Source organism: Mustela nivalis (genome assembly GCF_964662115.1).
Source record: "Mustela nivalis genome assembly, chromosome: 8".
NCBI classification, from domain to species: Eukaryota; Metazoa; Chordata; class Mammalia; order Carnivora; family Mustelidae; genus Mustela; species Mustela nivalis.
Genome location: NC_139027.1, coordinates 36617193 through 36634388, shown reverse-complemented (window position 1 = coordinate 36634388; position 17196 = coordinate 36617193). Strand labels below are relative to the sequence as shown.

Below are 17196 nucleotides of genomic sequence, written 5' to 3'. Positions count from 1 at the left end.
TGGGGCTTGATCCCACCACCCTGAGATCATTACCTGAGCAGAAATTAAGAGTCGGAGGCTTAACCAACTGCAGCACCCAGACGCTCCTCTAATTTTTAACATTGTGAGTATCATGACTATATTTTCTAGGCATCTGGATAACTCCAATGAGAATGGTTACAATGCCAGCATGACCCAGACTTCACTGGAAACACAGACTAAATGATCAATGTAGTTTCATCACATGGGAGGACACGTGTAACTGGAGTGCGGTAGTAACCGGAAGAGATCACACCGCACATTGCGCAGAAAGGAATGTCTGCTTGCACATGTGCAGAGAGGTACAGGCAAGCACACAGGGAGACGGAAGCTCACAAGTTCAAGATAAGACAGGCGAGTACTTCAATACTTCTAAATCTACCAATAATGCAGGGGGTTTTGTCTCCCTGAAAGACACCAATGTTCAGTAGAAACTAGCAGCCACTGAACTGGCTTGGGCGCACCACTTCAATACGCAGACCTCAGAGAGACATTCTTTCCTCTGTTCAGCTGACCCAACACTCCATGCATCCCATAATTTCTCGACCATCAAAGAAGGAAAGGATTCGAATTATTTGGGTCTGACCTTGTCTCAATGTCACCACCTCACTGGTAAATATTTATTGAGTTAAAAAAGATCTGTGAAACCGAGCACCTTCCATTTCCCGGTTGAGATACTGCAACTCAAATGTCCAGAGGGCTAACCGAAGGGGAAATCCTGATTACAGAAGGGTTGGCCCCTTAAGGCACAAACCCGATTCTATCAGATCTTCCTATAGTTATTCGTGCTAGTGTTCTTCATCCTGTAGTCAACTGCAGCAAGGCTGCAATGCGAAATGTGTCCCCTAGCTCTTAGGTACTTTGGTTTGAAAAATGGAGTTTCAATCATCTTAATTTCTATGACTGTAATGAAATCACAGAAAACATAAAAGATTGCTGATCTTTTATCCAAAGACAAACTATGTTTTTCTTATTTATTTGCATATTTGGCAGGCAGTGCAAATGTAAATTTCGGCCCATCCCGCTCAGTCTGTTTCTTACCAAGAAAAACGAAAAGATGTTACGTGTTAGGTGTCCTGGACATCTAACGTACAACCCTGCTAATACAGAGTTGTGATTTACTTACCTATGATACGGAGGCATTCATAATGTGCATTTTAGTCACGTTTCCATTTCCTCAAAATGTACAGGAGCATTTAATGAGATATTTTACTTGCTCTCTTTTATTTCATTACATAAAATTTGCTTTGACTTTCAGCTCAGCAAGCCAACATCTGATTCCTGGGGTCAGTCTGATGTGACGCCATCAAGCTCACTACCCTCTTGACAAAGTCATGGACCGTGGAAGAAAGGATTTTCAGTTTTACCACCACCTAAGAGAAGAGAAGGGCATCCTCAAGAATGCGGGCAGTTTGGAGAATTATTCCTGGAACAGGAAATAGAAAAAGCAAAACTCAGAATGCCTGGGTGGCTCCGTTGGTTAAGCATCTCATCTGCCTTCATTCAGTTCAGGTCATGATCCCAGGGTCCTGGGATCAAGTCCCATGTCAGGTTCCTTGCTCACCAGGGAACCTGCTTTTCCTTCTGCCTGCTGCTCCCCCTGCTTGTGCTCTCTCTCTGACAAATAAATAAATAAAATCCTTAAAAAAAAAAAAAAAGAAAAGAAAAAGAAAAACTCTTACTGTGTTAGACAGAAAAAGTAAGAAGTAAGTAGTTGTTTTTATTCAAAAGAGGTAATTTGCTTTTTAATTAGTACTCCTGGGTTTACATTCTGCTTTTTAAAAGTCTTACACTTATGTAGCTTAATATACATGCTTGCCTGGACCCAGTTCCCTGGGGCTGGTGCCCTGCTGGGGCTGGATGCCTTGGGGTCGTTCTGCTTCTTCATTTTTCTGATCTGCATGTCTCTCTTTTCTTCACCAGTCCCTTGTACTGCTGCACCACAGTCATGGTGTTATCCCCAGTGGCTTATCCTGGGAAGCATGAGATCTGCCCATCTGCCCACGCTCTGTAGCAAAGGCAGCTCCAGGGACCGTGTCCAGGCATCTGCCCTTGAGAACCTCGGGAGTGCAGGTCCTTTCGTTACACACACTTGTCTGTGTCCTTGGCAATTTTCCTGCTTCTTAATGCTTTTCAGAGAGACATTCTTTCCTTTGTTCAGCTGACCCAACACTCCATGCATCCCATAATTTCTCGACCATCAAAGAAGGAAAGCATTCGAATTATTTGGGTCTGACCTTGTCTCAATGTCACCACCTCACTGGTAAATGTTTATTGAGTTAAAAAAGAAATACTATTGTGACACACACCGACTCCCTGGACTCTGAAACCTCTGTTAACGTCACGAGCTTCAAAGTAGTTTCCAAAACTTTCAAACCTTAGTTCCAAGTGTGTTAATATTATAGAAGACAATCAAAATTGAGAAATTCCACTAGGACAGTGGTTCTCAGCCTTGTCTGCATACTGAAATAGATTTTTAAATCAGATATATATATATATATATATATATATATATATAGTTTATATATATATATAGTTTTTCAGATTTTAGATTTTTTTTTAAGATTTTATCTATTTATTTGACAGAGAGAGATCACAAGTAGGCAGAGAGGCAGGCAGAGAGAGAGGGAGAAGCAGTCTCCCTGCTGAGCAGAAAGCCCGATGTGGGGCTCGATCCCAGGACCCTGAGATCATGACCCTAGCTGAAGGCAGTGGCTTAACCCACTGAACCACCCAGATGCCCTAGATTTTAGATTTTAAAGTAAGCTCTGTACCCAACTTAGGGCTCGAACTCACAGCCATGAGATCAAGAGTCACATGCTCTACTCACTGAGCCAGCCATGTGCCCTGCCAGCTTATTTCAGGATAATGAATTTCCTTAGAGAATCTGGCTTCTGTTTGTATAGATTCTGTCCAAAAGATTTTCATAGCATAAACCAGGTGCTTACCTACTCAAGGGAGTGCTGTCTGAAATATTTAGCATCCTTATTCTGATTATCTTTATCAACAAAGTCAGTATATTCAATGGGAAGCACAAATTCTCAGTTCAACCACCACAGGTGAAATGGAGACTCTCGATGACATACTCTGCTTTCAGGTTAATATACCCTACCTCCTCACCTCTGCACTCCCTTGACAGGCATATTCTGCCTTCTCAGAATCCTGAGGGTCATCAGCTCACTCGATCACTTCAACATCTGCACACGTTCCCCCTACACTGAGCCCTGTCCCCTCCCCATACTGTTCTCAATACTCCCTCAGCCTTCATGCCCACCACTTCCAGTTGACCACTTTGGTTGAAGGCAGCCATCCTTTGTGAACAGAGCCAAGCATTTTGAAAGCACTTGTGTTATTGTAAAACCTCCACCAATGGTAGTTGTGGTGTGATGCAGGCATGGGAGGCAGCAGTGACGGGCACCAAAGGGATTTGAGATGATGGGAGCTACTGTGAGGCTGCCATGACAGGCTGCGACAATGGTGGTGGTGGTGGCCGTGGGTCACGTTGCAATGAATGGCCTCAGGGTGGCTACCACTGAGTGAACCACTCTGAAGCTGCTGCTCTTCTCTTTGCTGGAGTTTTCTCTCCACCAGAGCCCACTTTTGCCTGTGTGTCTGGCACACAGGAAGGAGCAGGGAAAATGACTGGTGGGGGTTAGTTAGATCCCCCTTGAGTGGGAAGTATATGTTCTCCACTGTTTCCCAGAGTTCCCCAAAGAGTTAAGCTGTTGGCCAGTGGTAACTTGCTTGATAATGCGGCCTTGATGTGCTGCTTTCCCTTCCTGTCTCACTTCCCTCTGCCCTACCAGTGCTTTCTGGGGCCATCTTCCAAAGCGCTGCCTCAAAATCTGTTTCTGGGGGAACCCGACCTAAGATAGTGCATCATGAACCTAGGATTAGGATTCAAGCGCAGATGGCACATTAACAAAAGCCAACCCTATGCCAAGCTGTGAAAGTCTCAACATATTTCTAAAGACTGAAACCACAGAAAATGTGTTCCTAGTCCAATTGCAATTAGGCAAGATAATGAGAAAAATCCCCATATGTTCAGAAATTTTAAAATACAGTTTTAAACTTCTAAATAATCTGGGGTCAATGAAAAATGCAAAATAGAAAGGCTTGCTTTGTGGGAAATTTAAGTGTGTACATTAGAAAAGAAAAAAGGCTAAGAATCATTGAGCTAAACACTCATTTCAAAAAGAAAAAAAAAAATAAATCCAAAAAGGTAAAAAAGATAAATTAAAAACAAATATGCAAAGAACACTAGTAAAGCCAAAAGTAAATTCTGTGAAAAGAGAGGCACCTGGGTGCTCAGCTGGTTGGGCGACTGCCTTCAGCTCAAGTCATGATCCTGGAATCCTGGGATCAAGTCCCGCGTTGGGCTCCCAGCTCCATGGAGTCTGCTTCTTTCACTGACCTCCTCCCTTCTCATGCTCTCTCTTACCCGCTCTCTCAAATAAATAAATAAAATCTTCCCCAAAAAATTCTGTGAAAAGATTAATCAACCTGTTTTGTTTGTTCTTATCACTTCTTTTCTTTTTTATTTAATTGAGAGAGAGAAGGGGGAGGGGCAGAGGGAGAGGGAGAGGGAGAATTTCAAGCAGAATCCCCACTGAACATTGAGCCTGGCATGGGGCTTGATCCCATGACCCAGATGATGATGACCTAAGCCAAACTCAAGGGTCTGGCGCTTAACCAACTGAGCCACCCAGGCGCCCCCTTGTTACCCTCCTTATAATTACATGGAGCAGAACCCTACTCAAGCAAAGTGGGTTTGGCTGAAAACATACAAAAAGTTCTGAGGACTCAATCCATAGCCCAAGGAAACTAAAGCTGGGGACAGAAAGCCATCAGGACCCAAGCAGCCCAATCAGGAACCACAAGAACAATCACATTCCCTTCTCTACCTGGGTTTTCTCTGGTTTGCACCACATGGCTTTTGGCAGCTCTGGCAACCCTGACTGCTCCCAAGCAAACTGATGACTTCGTCTTAAAGATCAAATCCCCAGGAGACACCCTGGCTCATTTTTCCAAGCCAGAGCACAAGCCTTGGGCTTCCAGTGGCCAATCTATCAGCACTGGCCAGTCACTTCTAATTTCTGGAAGTTTGGAGTCACCTCCAGGGGGAGGTGGCTTGTCTGAATGGTGAATCTGGGTGCAGGCACTGGGCACACTCAGCGGGGCACACTGGGCTCTCTCCCCCATCAGTCCTGTCTGCCCTCTGCCCTTTAGGACCTGCTCCCGCTGGGGAGCTCGTGTTCATCCAGCTGAGCTCACAGAACATGTACTTCTGAGGAGAAACTGAGAAGCTGCAGCAGCCCCTGTTGGTCCCTGCCCAGATCCACTCAGCCCTCTTCTGGGCGCTGAACGCTGCTCACTTGATTCCTGGTTACTCTCCACTCAGGGCCAGTTTGATGGCAGGGCACAGGACCACACAGGGCAGGAAGGAGTGCAAGACCATCAGTGCCCATGACACCTGCCCCCGATGACAGACGGGCAGTTGGTGATCTGTACCCCAATCCCCTTGCCCCTTAGGTTGAGTCCATTGTCCACTGTGGTAACTGGCTTGATAGCGCACCTTTTGTCGGCTGCCTTCTCTCCATCTCACCTCTCCACTCACCTCCAGATGTTTCTGGAATCACATTCTAAATATACTAACTGCACTCTAATTCTTAGGGTTGAATTCTGGAAGGACACAAACCAAGACAGAACAGAAGCCCAGGACAGCACACACTAAGCCATACCCCTTGGTTTCACTGTTCTCAATAATAAAGCCAGTATTTTCATTCCCACTGTGTAGTGCCCCTGTCTATCACACAATTGCTTCAAAACACAGGAGGAAAAGAAGTGTGATATTACTGCCTCCTAAACTTCAAGGAAATGCTCCATAAAGACTGGGTAAACACTGGAGTGGGTGGGAGAAGAGCCTTTCCCACATCTGTGCAGCAGAAGACTGGAAGTGGCTGTTGGCAGAGTTAACGAGGGAAGAGGGGTCATCTTAACTCTGGTGACCAGGCCCTTTCTTGGCACACGGTGCAAAGCTGGGGAACAGAGGAGCAGGGTTTCCCCCTCAGCTGCTGAAGGCAGAAGGCAAAGCCTGGTATACAGAGTCTTTATTTATTGTGAGTCCTGCTGTCCAGAGAAGCCAGACTCAGGTCCAGGCCCCTCAGGACTCCACCTGGCCACTCTTCAGGGCTGGGGGCATCAAGGAGCCAGTCACTCATGTCCAGTTTTTCCATGGTTCAGAGTCCTCAGGAGGCAGGAAGTGGCTTTGCCTGTGGAAAAAAGACATGACCATCTACTAGCACCTCTTTTGTGCCTGGTCCTGGGGCCACCACTGGGGAGATTATGTAGACACAGCAGAGGCTGCCTTTGCCAAGTCCAGCGTCTGGAGGGAGAAGGTATCAGGTGATGACCTTGGCCATCTGTCATGTGAACACATCTGACACTGAACTGTCACTGGGAGCAGAGAAGTCACCATTTGCTATATTTACTGAGCATCTGCTGTGTCCTGGCATTGTTACAGGGCAATAGAGGAAGCAGGTGTGGTAGTAATCACTCTGAGTGCACTCAGGAACCACACAGGCTGTAAAGGAAGAGATATGATCTCATTTCCATTTTTACAAGGTCCTCTGGCTGCCAGAGGAGAGCTGATTTAGGGGCAGGATGGCCAGAGGAAGACCAGGGAGAGGCTGATTGCTTAACCAGGACAGGAATGACGAACCATGCCTACTCTGCCTACTTGTGATCTCTCTCTCTCATTGTGTCAAATAAATAAATAAAATCTTTTTTTTTTTTTAGGATTTTATTTATTTATTTGACAGAGAGGTAGAGAGAGATCACAAGAAGGTAGAGAGGCAGGCAGAGAGAGAAGGGAAAACAGACTCCCTGCTGAGCAGAAAGCCCGATTCGGGGCTCAATCCCAGGACCCTGAGATCATGACCTGAGCCTAAGGAAGAGGCTTAACCCACTGAGCTAGCCAGGTACCCCAATAAATAAAATCTCAAAAAATAATTAAAAGTCTTTCCTGCTGGTGTCCACTCCTAGGGCCTGAACCTTTTACTTATTACTGCCTTATTAAAACAAAACAAGGACTACAGGGCCTGGTAGAAGGGCATCTCCCCCATATTTAGCCAAGAACCCCTCTGAGACAGCCAATGGTAATGAAGCAGAGGTTGGTTCAACTTCAAGGCAGTGAGATACAAGCCATGATGGAGGGAGCTCAGACACCCTGGGAGGCTGGAGATGGGGATGTGCCTGCTGGGGATGTTTTCAGAGGCAGCGTTATATAAGCCAGAATAGCAAGTAGCCAAGTGGCCCAGGAAGGACAGTCCAGGCAGAAGGAAATAGCTGGATAAAAGCCTGCCAGCAGGAGAGACATGCACCTGAGTAACTGCAGGCTCACTATGGCTGGAACAGAGTATGATGTAGAAAGTAGGGAGCGGGGTGGGGGGGGGGCCCTATAGGCTGTGCTGGAATTCAGATTTGACGGATGGAGGTGAGAAGCTACGAAAAGCTTTGTTTTTGTTTTAAAGATCTTATTTATTTGACAGAGAGAGAGCACACAAGCAGGGGGAGCAGCAGGCAGAGGGAGAAGCAGGCTCCTCACCCAGCAGGGACACTGACCTGGGGCTCAATCCCAGGATCCTGAGATTGGGCCCCTTGAGCTGAAAGCAGACACTTAACTGAAAGGTTTTCAAGTGAAACAGGACATGGGGTGTCTGGGTGGCTCAGTTGATCAAGCATGCACCAACTCTTGATTTGGGCTCAGGTCATGATCTCAGGGTTTTGAGAACGAGCCCCGAGTCAGTGTGGAGCCTGCTTAGGATTCCCTCTCTTTCGCTCTCTCTACCCGTCTCCCATTCGCACTTTCTCTCTCAAAAAAATAAAATAAAATAAAATATATAAGTGAAGCAGAATATGATCAGATTTCCTCTGGGACTGCTCTGGGACCATCACAGAGAATGGACTGAAAGCAGTAATACAGAACATAGAGGCTCAAATAAGAGAACGTTAAGAGGGAGTTGGTTCAAGATGTGACTTTTGCCTTAGGAGGGCACAGTCCAGTGAGGGGAGGTGGTTAACTTCTAAAGGGGCATTTCTCAATTTCATTTTTATTACAGCTCCCCAAGGGGTCTTTAATGACATCTTTTTTTTTTTAAAGATCTTATTTATTCATTCGTGACACACACACACACAGAGGCAGAGGGGGAAGCAGGCTCCCCACCGAGCAGGGAACCCAACGCGGGACTCGATCCCAGGGGATCATGACCAGAGCTGAAGGCAGATGCCCAAACATCTGAGCCATCACCCAGGCAGCCTCCCCAAGCAATCTTTTAAGACAGCTTTTAAAAATTGCAGCCATCCATGAAATCTTAATACCATCGTTATACTGCATATCTGTTTATGTACGTACACATCATTAAAGAGAGTAAGACTCATTTGCTCACTCCTCATCCCCTCACCGAGTACAGCAGAGGGGTAGTGAGAAAGGGAACAAGAGAGCAGGTAAGGAAGGAGGTGGATGAGGTCAGCCCGGGGAAGAACACAGAGAATCAGCAAGGACCTGGATTTTGTTCTCAGAGCGAATGGGAAGCTATTGAAGAGATCTAAGCAAATATGTACCAGGATGAGTTTTCAGTTTCTAAATGCTCTCTCTGGCCACTGTGGGGAGGGCAAGTGAGAGGGGATTCAGAGAGTCAGGGAAAAGGCTGGGGCAGGGATTCTGGAGGTGGAGAGGTCAGAGAGGGGTCTGAACTGAAGGGGCTATGGGAAGGGGCAAGAGGTGATCATGTTCTGTATCCCAGATGCTCACACAGGCCTATGGCAGGGCGGCTGAGGATAACTCCCAGGTCTTTATTTTGATCAACTACCAAGACAAAGGGGGTAAGTAGTGACAAGTCCCTGCTCCTGCCTCACCTCCACAGTTGAGGGTGATTGTGGCGGCTTCACCTCCACGGATGAGGGTGAGCGCGGTGGCTGCACCTGCTCAGCACACTGCAGGAAGCGGCGCATGTGCTCTGCACAGTTGCCCACAGCTGCCTCATTCTGTCGAAGGCACTCCTCAAAGGCCTCAAAAGGTTCAGCACAGGCCTGGCGGATATGACGGATGATTGGGCTGTGGAGGAAGGACATTTCAAGCATTCACACTTCCACTCCACTGCCCGCCCCCGCCCCCACCCCGTCCAATTCTTGCCCACACTCACTGGGAGGATGTGCATTGAGCAATACTCATCTTAAGGTGGTAACAGTCCCGCTGCCATGACTCAGGCTTGGCCGCCACACACTGGCCATACTGCTCCAGCTCCCGGCCACAGTAGCGAGCCGTGACCTCCAGGGCCGCCTGCCTGTGGGACATGGTGGGCTGAGGGTAATTTCAGGCAACAGACCAGGAAGGGAGTTCTGATCTCAGTAGGGGGATGGAGCGGGGAACAACACTAGGTATCCTGGGCAGATCTAGGAGTCTGAAGGTATCCTGGGATAGAGCCAGGGAGATGGACAGGGAAGGAAAGCATGAGCCCTGGGGATTGTGGAACAGGGTGGGGGCTTCTGGGAAGATGATGGAGAACTTTTCCAAAAAAAAAGTCTAATCATTCAAAGGCAAGCCTTGGGGTCCTTCAGGCATCCCTCGATAGGGCCTTAGAAGTAAGATCTTGAGTTCTAGGAGAAAATCTGGGAGCCATAAAGGGGTTCGGAAGTCCTAAAAAGAGGTTCAGAAGTCCAAGTGGTAAGGTCTTGGGTCCTGGGGAAGGGTCCATTGACCAGAGTCTTAACGATTAAGTCTGAGGACAGAGGTACTGGAGGTGAGACTTGAAGCTCTGGGGTGGGCCTCAGAGTTCTAGGGGCATGATGTGGAAGCACTGGGTGAGGCTGGAGCTCTGGGATAGACCTGGATGTTCCTACAAGTAAGCTCTTGAGAAAAAGATCTGGAAATCTAGAGCGGCACGGGTGGTCTGGGAACAAGTCTGTGGGCATTACAGTTGAGGTCTGCGATGATGCGCTGATCCAAAGGTTCAGAAGGTATAGTTTGGTGATCTAGGGGGATGAACCCGGAGCTCTAAGAACGGGTCTAAGAATCGCAGAGGTGCCGTGACAATTCTGCAGTCCTAGAGTTGCAAAGTGGTTGGACACGACTGGGTGGGTGTTAAGGGTGGACCCGACAAGTTCCCAGTTACCAGAAGTAGAGGGGCGGAGTCTAAACGCTCAGGGGGCGGGGCCTAGACACGCGGAGGGACGAGACTTGTAATGCACTGCGCTGAATCCTAAGGGTCGGATCTTCGAGGAACAAAGACGCCAACCCTTCCTCCCGGAGTGCTGGCCTAGGTCCAGATCACGGAAGAGAGGGGGTGCGGCGGCAGATCCAGGGTAGGCGCTCCCGCTACTCACATCTCCAGGCCGGTGCGGGTAGGAAATCAGTCCGGGAGGAGAGCTCCGCCTTTTCCGGTCAGGTTGTCATGGCGGCGCCCAACTCGGCTGTCCTTGCCTCGTTTTTTCCGGTCGCAGAGCCGGCAAGTGGCCCATTCTGTTCCCTTTAGGCCCAACCTGTCATGGCGGCGCTCTGTCTCTCCTTCCGGCCCCACCTGTATTGGCGGCGCCTGCGCAGCCGTCGCGGGCCGCTCTGCCGCTCGGTGGCTCTGCGCTTCCTACATCCGGCTGGCCGTGGCCGCGCCGGAAATACGGGAGAGGCCGCGTGCGCGTTCCTCTCCTAGCCACCCGCCGGGAGCTGGGCGCGAGCGGCTGCTCTGCCCACTCGATGTGGTGCTGTTGGTGGCCAGGTTGGGCTCCGTGGCTGCGGGCTCCTGGGCGCGGGGACCGGGACCCTGACGCCTACCGCCGCAGTGCCACCTTCCGTCTTGCGCAGGCGCTCCGGGTCCTCTCCGGATGCTGGTGCGCGCGCGGAGCCGCGGGAAGGGGGTCACCGCAAGAGTGGGACCAGCCGGCCTGGAGCTGCCATCGGCTCAGCCTGGGGGACTCAGACCAGGCCCCTTTCTTCTTGGCATAAGCCCTGGGTCCAGGCTGGACTTGAGTGTTAATATTGGCTCCATGCGATTATGGGCATGTGTAATTCTAAGTCCTCCTGGAGGGGTATCATTTCCACCTATTGGTCTGTCCTCCAGTGTGAGACCCGGGGGTACGTTTTCCCACCTGTGAGGGTGGGTGCGAGTATCCCGAGATCAGAGGGAGACTAAGCATCAGCGCAGCCATCAAATATGTGGATGTCTTCCCCAGACTCCAGCCAAAATGAACATAAAATGCTCTTCATCATAGTGTCGAGGAGCAAGAGCTATTTGTGAGCAAGTGACAGCTACTTGGGAGTATGGGTTTGCTCATCTGTAAATGGGGAGGATGACGGTGAGGTCCTTTACACAGGGCATAGTGCATGTGAACAGTTAGGGCAGAGCCTGGACCCTCAGAATTTCTGGATAAGTGAGCGCTGTTACTGGAGACTGTTACTGTGAGCTGCCCTGGTTGGCCCTGGACACATGATTGTCCCACTGACCATCCGAACCTGCCTTGGATGATAGGAGTAGGTTTGGAGCTGTGTGCACCGCAGGAAAGCTTTTTACCCAAGGCCTCCTATCCTTTCTTGCAAAAACTTCCAAGTGCATTTTTGATGGGAGAAGAGGGGAAGGAACACCCTCAGTGGCAGAGAACACTTTGGATGCAAATGTGGACTGAATCCTCATATTTTTCTCTCCTGGGAAAGTGAAATCTTAACCTGTCCCTTGCCACTTCATGAGTCTTACCTCAAAGTCCCTGTAACGTGCTCCTTCAAGGGAAGGGGTTCAAACATGTGAGCTCATTAGTAGGTATGATGAAGACCCCAAGAGGAGACACACACCCCCTCCCCTCGGGAAGTGTGACACTTGTGCTTCCAAGCTTCTAGGTTGTTTTTGGCCTGTAGCTCAAGAGTCTGACTAACTTCCTCTTAGGGATCAAAAGCAAGGTAGGCTTATGGAGTGAAGCCTACCTGGGCTTGAATCCGGGATCTTGGACAGAATCTGCTCTCTGGGTTTCAGTTTCCTCCATAACGGCTGCTTAAGGATGCCCTTGTGAGCAGAGACTGAAATGACACCTGCTGAGCACATGGTGTTGAGCACTGTGTACTTTCCCTTTCTAGCCTTATCAGAATTTGTTACTGTATTTTTTTGCATATGTTCTGCCTACTTCAAGACCCACAAGGGAAGGGGCCTTGTATCTGTCTCATATCACCGCTGGATCCCCTCCATAGCATGGGGTCTGGCAGAGTAATAATGGAATGAATAAACCCATCTGCTTGCAGGATTGCATGAGGATAAAATGAGCCACTCGTTGACTTGTATGATACTTATTAAGTGCTGTCTGTGTGCCAGGAACTGTTTCCCCAGCAGGTAGTAAAAGACCGAAATTCATTCTGCTAAAAAAGGGTATACATAGATATTGTGAAATGATTACCACAGTAATATCCGTCAGTTCACATAGTTAACATTTTTTTTAAAGATTTTATTTATTTATTTGACAGAGAGAAAGAGACCACAAGTAGGCAGAGCAGCAGGCAGAGAGAGGAAGGGAAGCAGGCTCCCTGCTGAGCAGAGAGCCCGATGCGGGCCTCCATCCCAGGACCCTGAGATCATGACCTGAGCCGAAGGCAGCGGCTTAACCCACTGAGCCACCCAGGCGCCCTCACATAGTTAACATTTTTAATGTGTGATGAGGACATTTGAGATCCAGTCTCTTAGCAAATGTCAAGTATACAATATGTTAGTATTAACTAATGCTATACATTAGGTCTCCAGAACTTACTTAATAGAGTTTATACCCTTTGACCAACATCTCCCCATTTCCCCCACACCCCAGGCCTGCCAACCACCATTCTGTTTCCACGAGTCCAGCTTAGATTCCACATATGTGAGGTCATGTGATATTTGTCCGTGTGCTTCACGGAGCATATAGTTTCCTCCAGGTGGGGCATGTCAGATCTGATGAAGGGCAGGGAGTGTGACGGGGCCGGGAGGGGGACGGGGGGTTGGGTGGGAGGGTGCACTTGTAGAATGGGATCCGGAGGGAGTCGTCCAGTGCTTCAATCCCTGGCCAGACTGAGAGCTGCCACAAATGGCAACACAAACACAACTTTGACCAGATGATTTGTGAGGTACAACATGAGTCCTGACCCTTGATCCCCTGAAGGAGCCCTGTGGCAGGAAGGGATGGTGCCTGGCTGTGTCGGTGATTTCCTAATGGTATTATGAGAAGAGCACTATTGACGAGGACAGGGTCTCCTGGAGTCCTGAGGGCTCCTCTCCCCTCAGGTGGCTTCATTGCCACCTTCATCTCCTGGGTTTTTCTTTTCTAGAAGTGCTCCCTCTTGGTCTTAAGTTTATAGGATATGATGGGTGGGAGGCAAATCCTGACAAGCTCAATACATATAAAATCTCCAAGCTGAGGACAGCAGTGAACATGCTTTTCCTGCCACATTCCATCTGTTGTCACTAGCCGGGGGCTAGTGATCTAGAGCTTCAGGACCACCCCTCCTCTGGAAACAGTGGCACAGAAAATTGTTAAGAGGAAAACATATACTGTAACTTGGAGGGGGTCTCCCAGCTCTTATTTGTTTCTCCTTATTAAGCTCCTTAGTTTAAAAAAAAAAAAAAAGACTGAGTAAAATGAACACTTTGCTCAAAGCTTAACTTCCATTTTCTCACTGGGGTCTCCTGGATCCTTTGCCTCCCAGATCTGTTCCCCAAGATCTCAAAGCCTTAGGATTCCTTGGGAACTGTAGTGCACCGTCCCTGCCTCCTGCTTCTGGATTCCAGCCGTTTGTTAGTCTAGGCAGGGGTGAGTGAGGCTTGGCAAAGGATCCACATGTTGGTTCCTGCCATGCTATCCACACAGGCCTGGATTAAGTGTGCTTCCCTATGGTGCTGGGCGTGGGAGGGCTTGGGAGGTCAAGGCCATGGCTCTGTCCTAGAGAAACTGACAAACACCAGCTTCACAATCTTCCTACGTGATGATGGGTGTGAGGCAGCAGAACCGAGGGTGTGCCCTTGTGGTGAGGTCTGCTCAGCTCTGTTCTGCCCCCTGGGAACGGGTCTTGGGCAAGACCTTGACCACTCACCCAGGGCAATTCCTTTCCTCCTCACTGGGCGGCTGCCTGGGGCTGGGGTTCCAGTGGGCCTGGCTACCTCCTCGGCACTGCACGTACCTTCCTCATCCACTCTAGGTTCACGGGATTTGAGGTGTAAGAGATGCAGATTCAGATGCTGCCGCTGATGAGCGGGTCCCAGTGCTGATCTCTTCCAGGTACTTGGAGGCTGCGGGCCACAGGCTGAAAGGGAGGTGTGCAGAAACTGGTCCCAGATAGAGGACAATGCCTCACTTCTTGGCTTTGCCTCCAAGAAGTGGTATTTGATGTTTCAGCTAGAATGCAGCTCTCCTTGAGAAGGAAAAGGAAGTGTGGGAAAGGTTAATTAAGTGGTTTGTTTCCCTTACAGCCAGTCTGGGCCTCCTCACCAATCTCAGTATTACTTTCTGTCCACACGGAGGCATCGCTCATTTAGAACCCACACAAGTATGTGTTCCGTAGGGAGCTGAGCCTCAGTGGGATTTGCTTCCTGAGGTTGCTGTAACAAACTGCCACAGGCTGGGTAGCTTAAAAGAACAGACATGCATTTTCACTGTTCAGGAAGCAGGAAGTCCAAAATCAAGGTGCTGGCAGCAGATTCCTGCTGGAGGCTCTGAAGGAGAATCCGTTCCATGCCTGTTCCCCAGCTTGCGGTGGTTACAGGCAGTCCTTGGCATTCCTTGGCTGGTAGACACATTACTCCTATCTCTGCCTCCACTCACATCACCTTCTCTGTGTGCTCTCCTCTTACAAGGACACCAACGCCAAAACTCCAGGGGACGCTTCTGCCTACATCCCTTTGCCCCAGGCTGTACCATACACCATCGTAACGCCTGCAGTTGAAAAGGCTTACTGGGACTAGCAGGTCAGAGGGGGAGGGCAGTGTGGACAGCCTGCAGGAAGCCTGCTCAGACCAGCTCTTCCATCAGTGCTGTAGGCTCTTCCCCACAGCCTGTGCTGTCTCCCTTACATGGCAGTGCGGGGCTGGGGTGCCTGCTGGGTCTCACAGAGGTACTCGGCCTGTTGGCACCATCCTCACTGTGGATCTGCCTCACTGTGGATCACTGTGGGAACACTTCTTCCCATCGAAAGAAGGACCACACATACTTGAAACATCTGTTCTTATAATACAGCTTGCAGTACCTGTTACAACCACTTGGGTGTATGGAGTGTCCATTAAATAAAACCGGTTCATTTCAAGGACCACAGTGGGGCAATTCATTTTCGTTGTATCAGCATTCTTAACAGAGACAACTTATTTATTCCATCTTGTGTATAGTTCTGTTCTTTCATTAGGAAACTCGCTTTTATAAATACAGAAGCTGACAGCTCTATTCTACTGCAGTTTTATATCTACCCATATGCTATTTGGATAATTAACCCATCATTCAATTTTGTATTTATTTCCTTAAAATATTAATGTTATCCAATATTCCATTCATAGACATAAGTAACATTCAGTTTTACATACAGCTCCATCCTTTCCTTGGAGACATTTGTTTCACAACAACAATTCCATTTGTATAAATATGTATCTTGTCTACACCTGTATCCATTTACTGCATACACTAATTTGTGTTATACCAACACAGCAAAGAGATACATAATATATCCAGTCCTCTGGCAAAAACAAAACAAAACAAACAAACAAACAAAAAAACAAGAGGAATATTGAGCTGAACCTCACACCTTATAGAAAAATTACTCAAGGGGCCCCTGGGTGGTTAAGTCAGTTGGTGGCATCCAACTCTTGATTTCGGCTCAGGTGGTGATCTCAGGGTTCTGCAACTGATTCCTGTGTTGTCGGGCTCCCCGCCAGCAAGATTCTGTCTGCCTGTCCCCACCCGCTCCACTCACACACTCTAATAAATGGGCAAATCTTAAAAAAAAAACTCAAAAGGGATACATGGATCCTAGATTTAAGTGTACAGCATAAAATTATAAACGCTTAGAATATATAAAATCTTTGGGCTTGAAGAGTTTTTTGTTTTTTTTTTTTTTTAAGATTTATTTATTTATTTGACAGACAGAGATCCCGAGTAGGCAGAGAGGCAGGCAGAGAGAGAGATGGGGAGGCAGGCTCCCTGCTGAGCAGAGAGCCCGATGTGGGGCTCAATACCAGGACCCTGAGATCATTATCTGAGCTGAAGGCTTTAGCCCACTGAACCACACAGGCGCCCCTGGGCTTGAGGAGTTCTTAAGACATGACACCAAAAGCATGATCTACCAAAAACCAAACCCAAATGATAAAGTAAAAACTGCACCCTCTCATGGAGTGCTGAGTGGAATAAGTTACTGACACATGCAAGAACCTGAGTGAATCTCAGGGGAACTGCAGAGTGGAAAAGGCCGATTTCAAAAGGTCACTACTATATGATTCCATTTATATAATATTCTTGAAATAACAAGATTATAGAGATGGAGAATAGATTAGTGGTTGCCAGGGGTTAAAGATGGGGGATAGGGTTGGGGACAGCTATGAAGGGAAAAAAGCATGGCTGAGCCTTGTGGTGTGGAATAGTTGTGTGTCTTTTTTTTTTTTTCCATATAAATTCAGTTAACATATGGTATATTATTACTTTCAGAGGCAGAGATCAGTGATTCATCAGTCTTATATAATACCTAGTGTTCATTGTATCACTTTTCCTCCTTAATGTCTATCACCCACTTACTCCATTCCCCTCCAGCAATCTCATGTTTGTTTCCTATGATAACATCACTTATGGTTTGTAGTCCTGTGTCTTGATTATGGTTGTTACATCAGTCTACACGTGGTATGACTGATCCGAACAATACACACACACACAAAGGAGTGCATGTAAAACCGGTGAAACAGGACTAAACTCTGGGAATTGTCCCAATGTCAATTTTGTGAATCTATAAATTTAAAAAAGATAAGCCAATAAGAGATAAGACATATGATGTCACTCTGTGGAATTTAAGAAATAAAACAGATCAACACAGCGAGGGAACAGGACGAAGAGAGGCAAACCATCAAAGACTCTTAACTCTAGAAAACAAACAGGATTGCTGGAAGGGAGGCAGCCAGGGGGGAGGGTAAGTGAGTGAAGGGGGTTAAG

General features: G+C 48.0%; 1 protein-coding gene across 4 annotated transcripts; it reads right to left on the bottom strand.

The window, feature by feature from the left end:
* Positions 1–1225: 1225 nt before the first annotated feature.
* CHCHD5 (coiled-coil-helix-coiled-coil-helix domain containing 5) lies at positions 1226–10640 on the bottom strand. 4 transcript variants are annotated; one of them, XM_082743435.1, is made up of 4 exons: positions 10402–10597; positions 9222–9362; positions 8935–9133; positions 1226–1444 (listed from the first exon to the last, which is right to left on the bottom strand). In XM_082743435.1, coding segments are annotated over exons 1-4 (348 nt in total). In that variant the 5' UTR covers positions 10404–10597; the 3' UTR covers positions 1226–1438. The 4 variants fall into 4 exon arrangements, with proteins under 4 accessions (XP_082599561.1, XP_082599563.1, XP_082599560.1 ...); XM_082743437.1 differs by having other exon boundaries at positions 9001–9133; XM_082743434.1 differs by lacking the exon at positions 1226–1444 and adding an exon at positions 6114–6290 and having other exon boundaries at positions 10402–10640.
* Positions 10641–17196: the final 6556 nt, after the last annotated feature.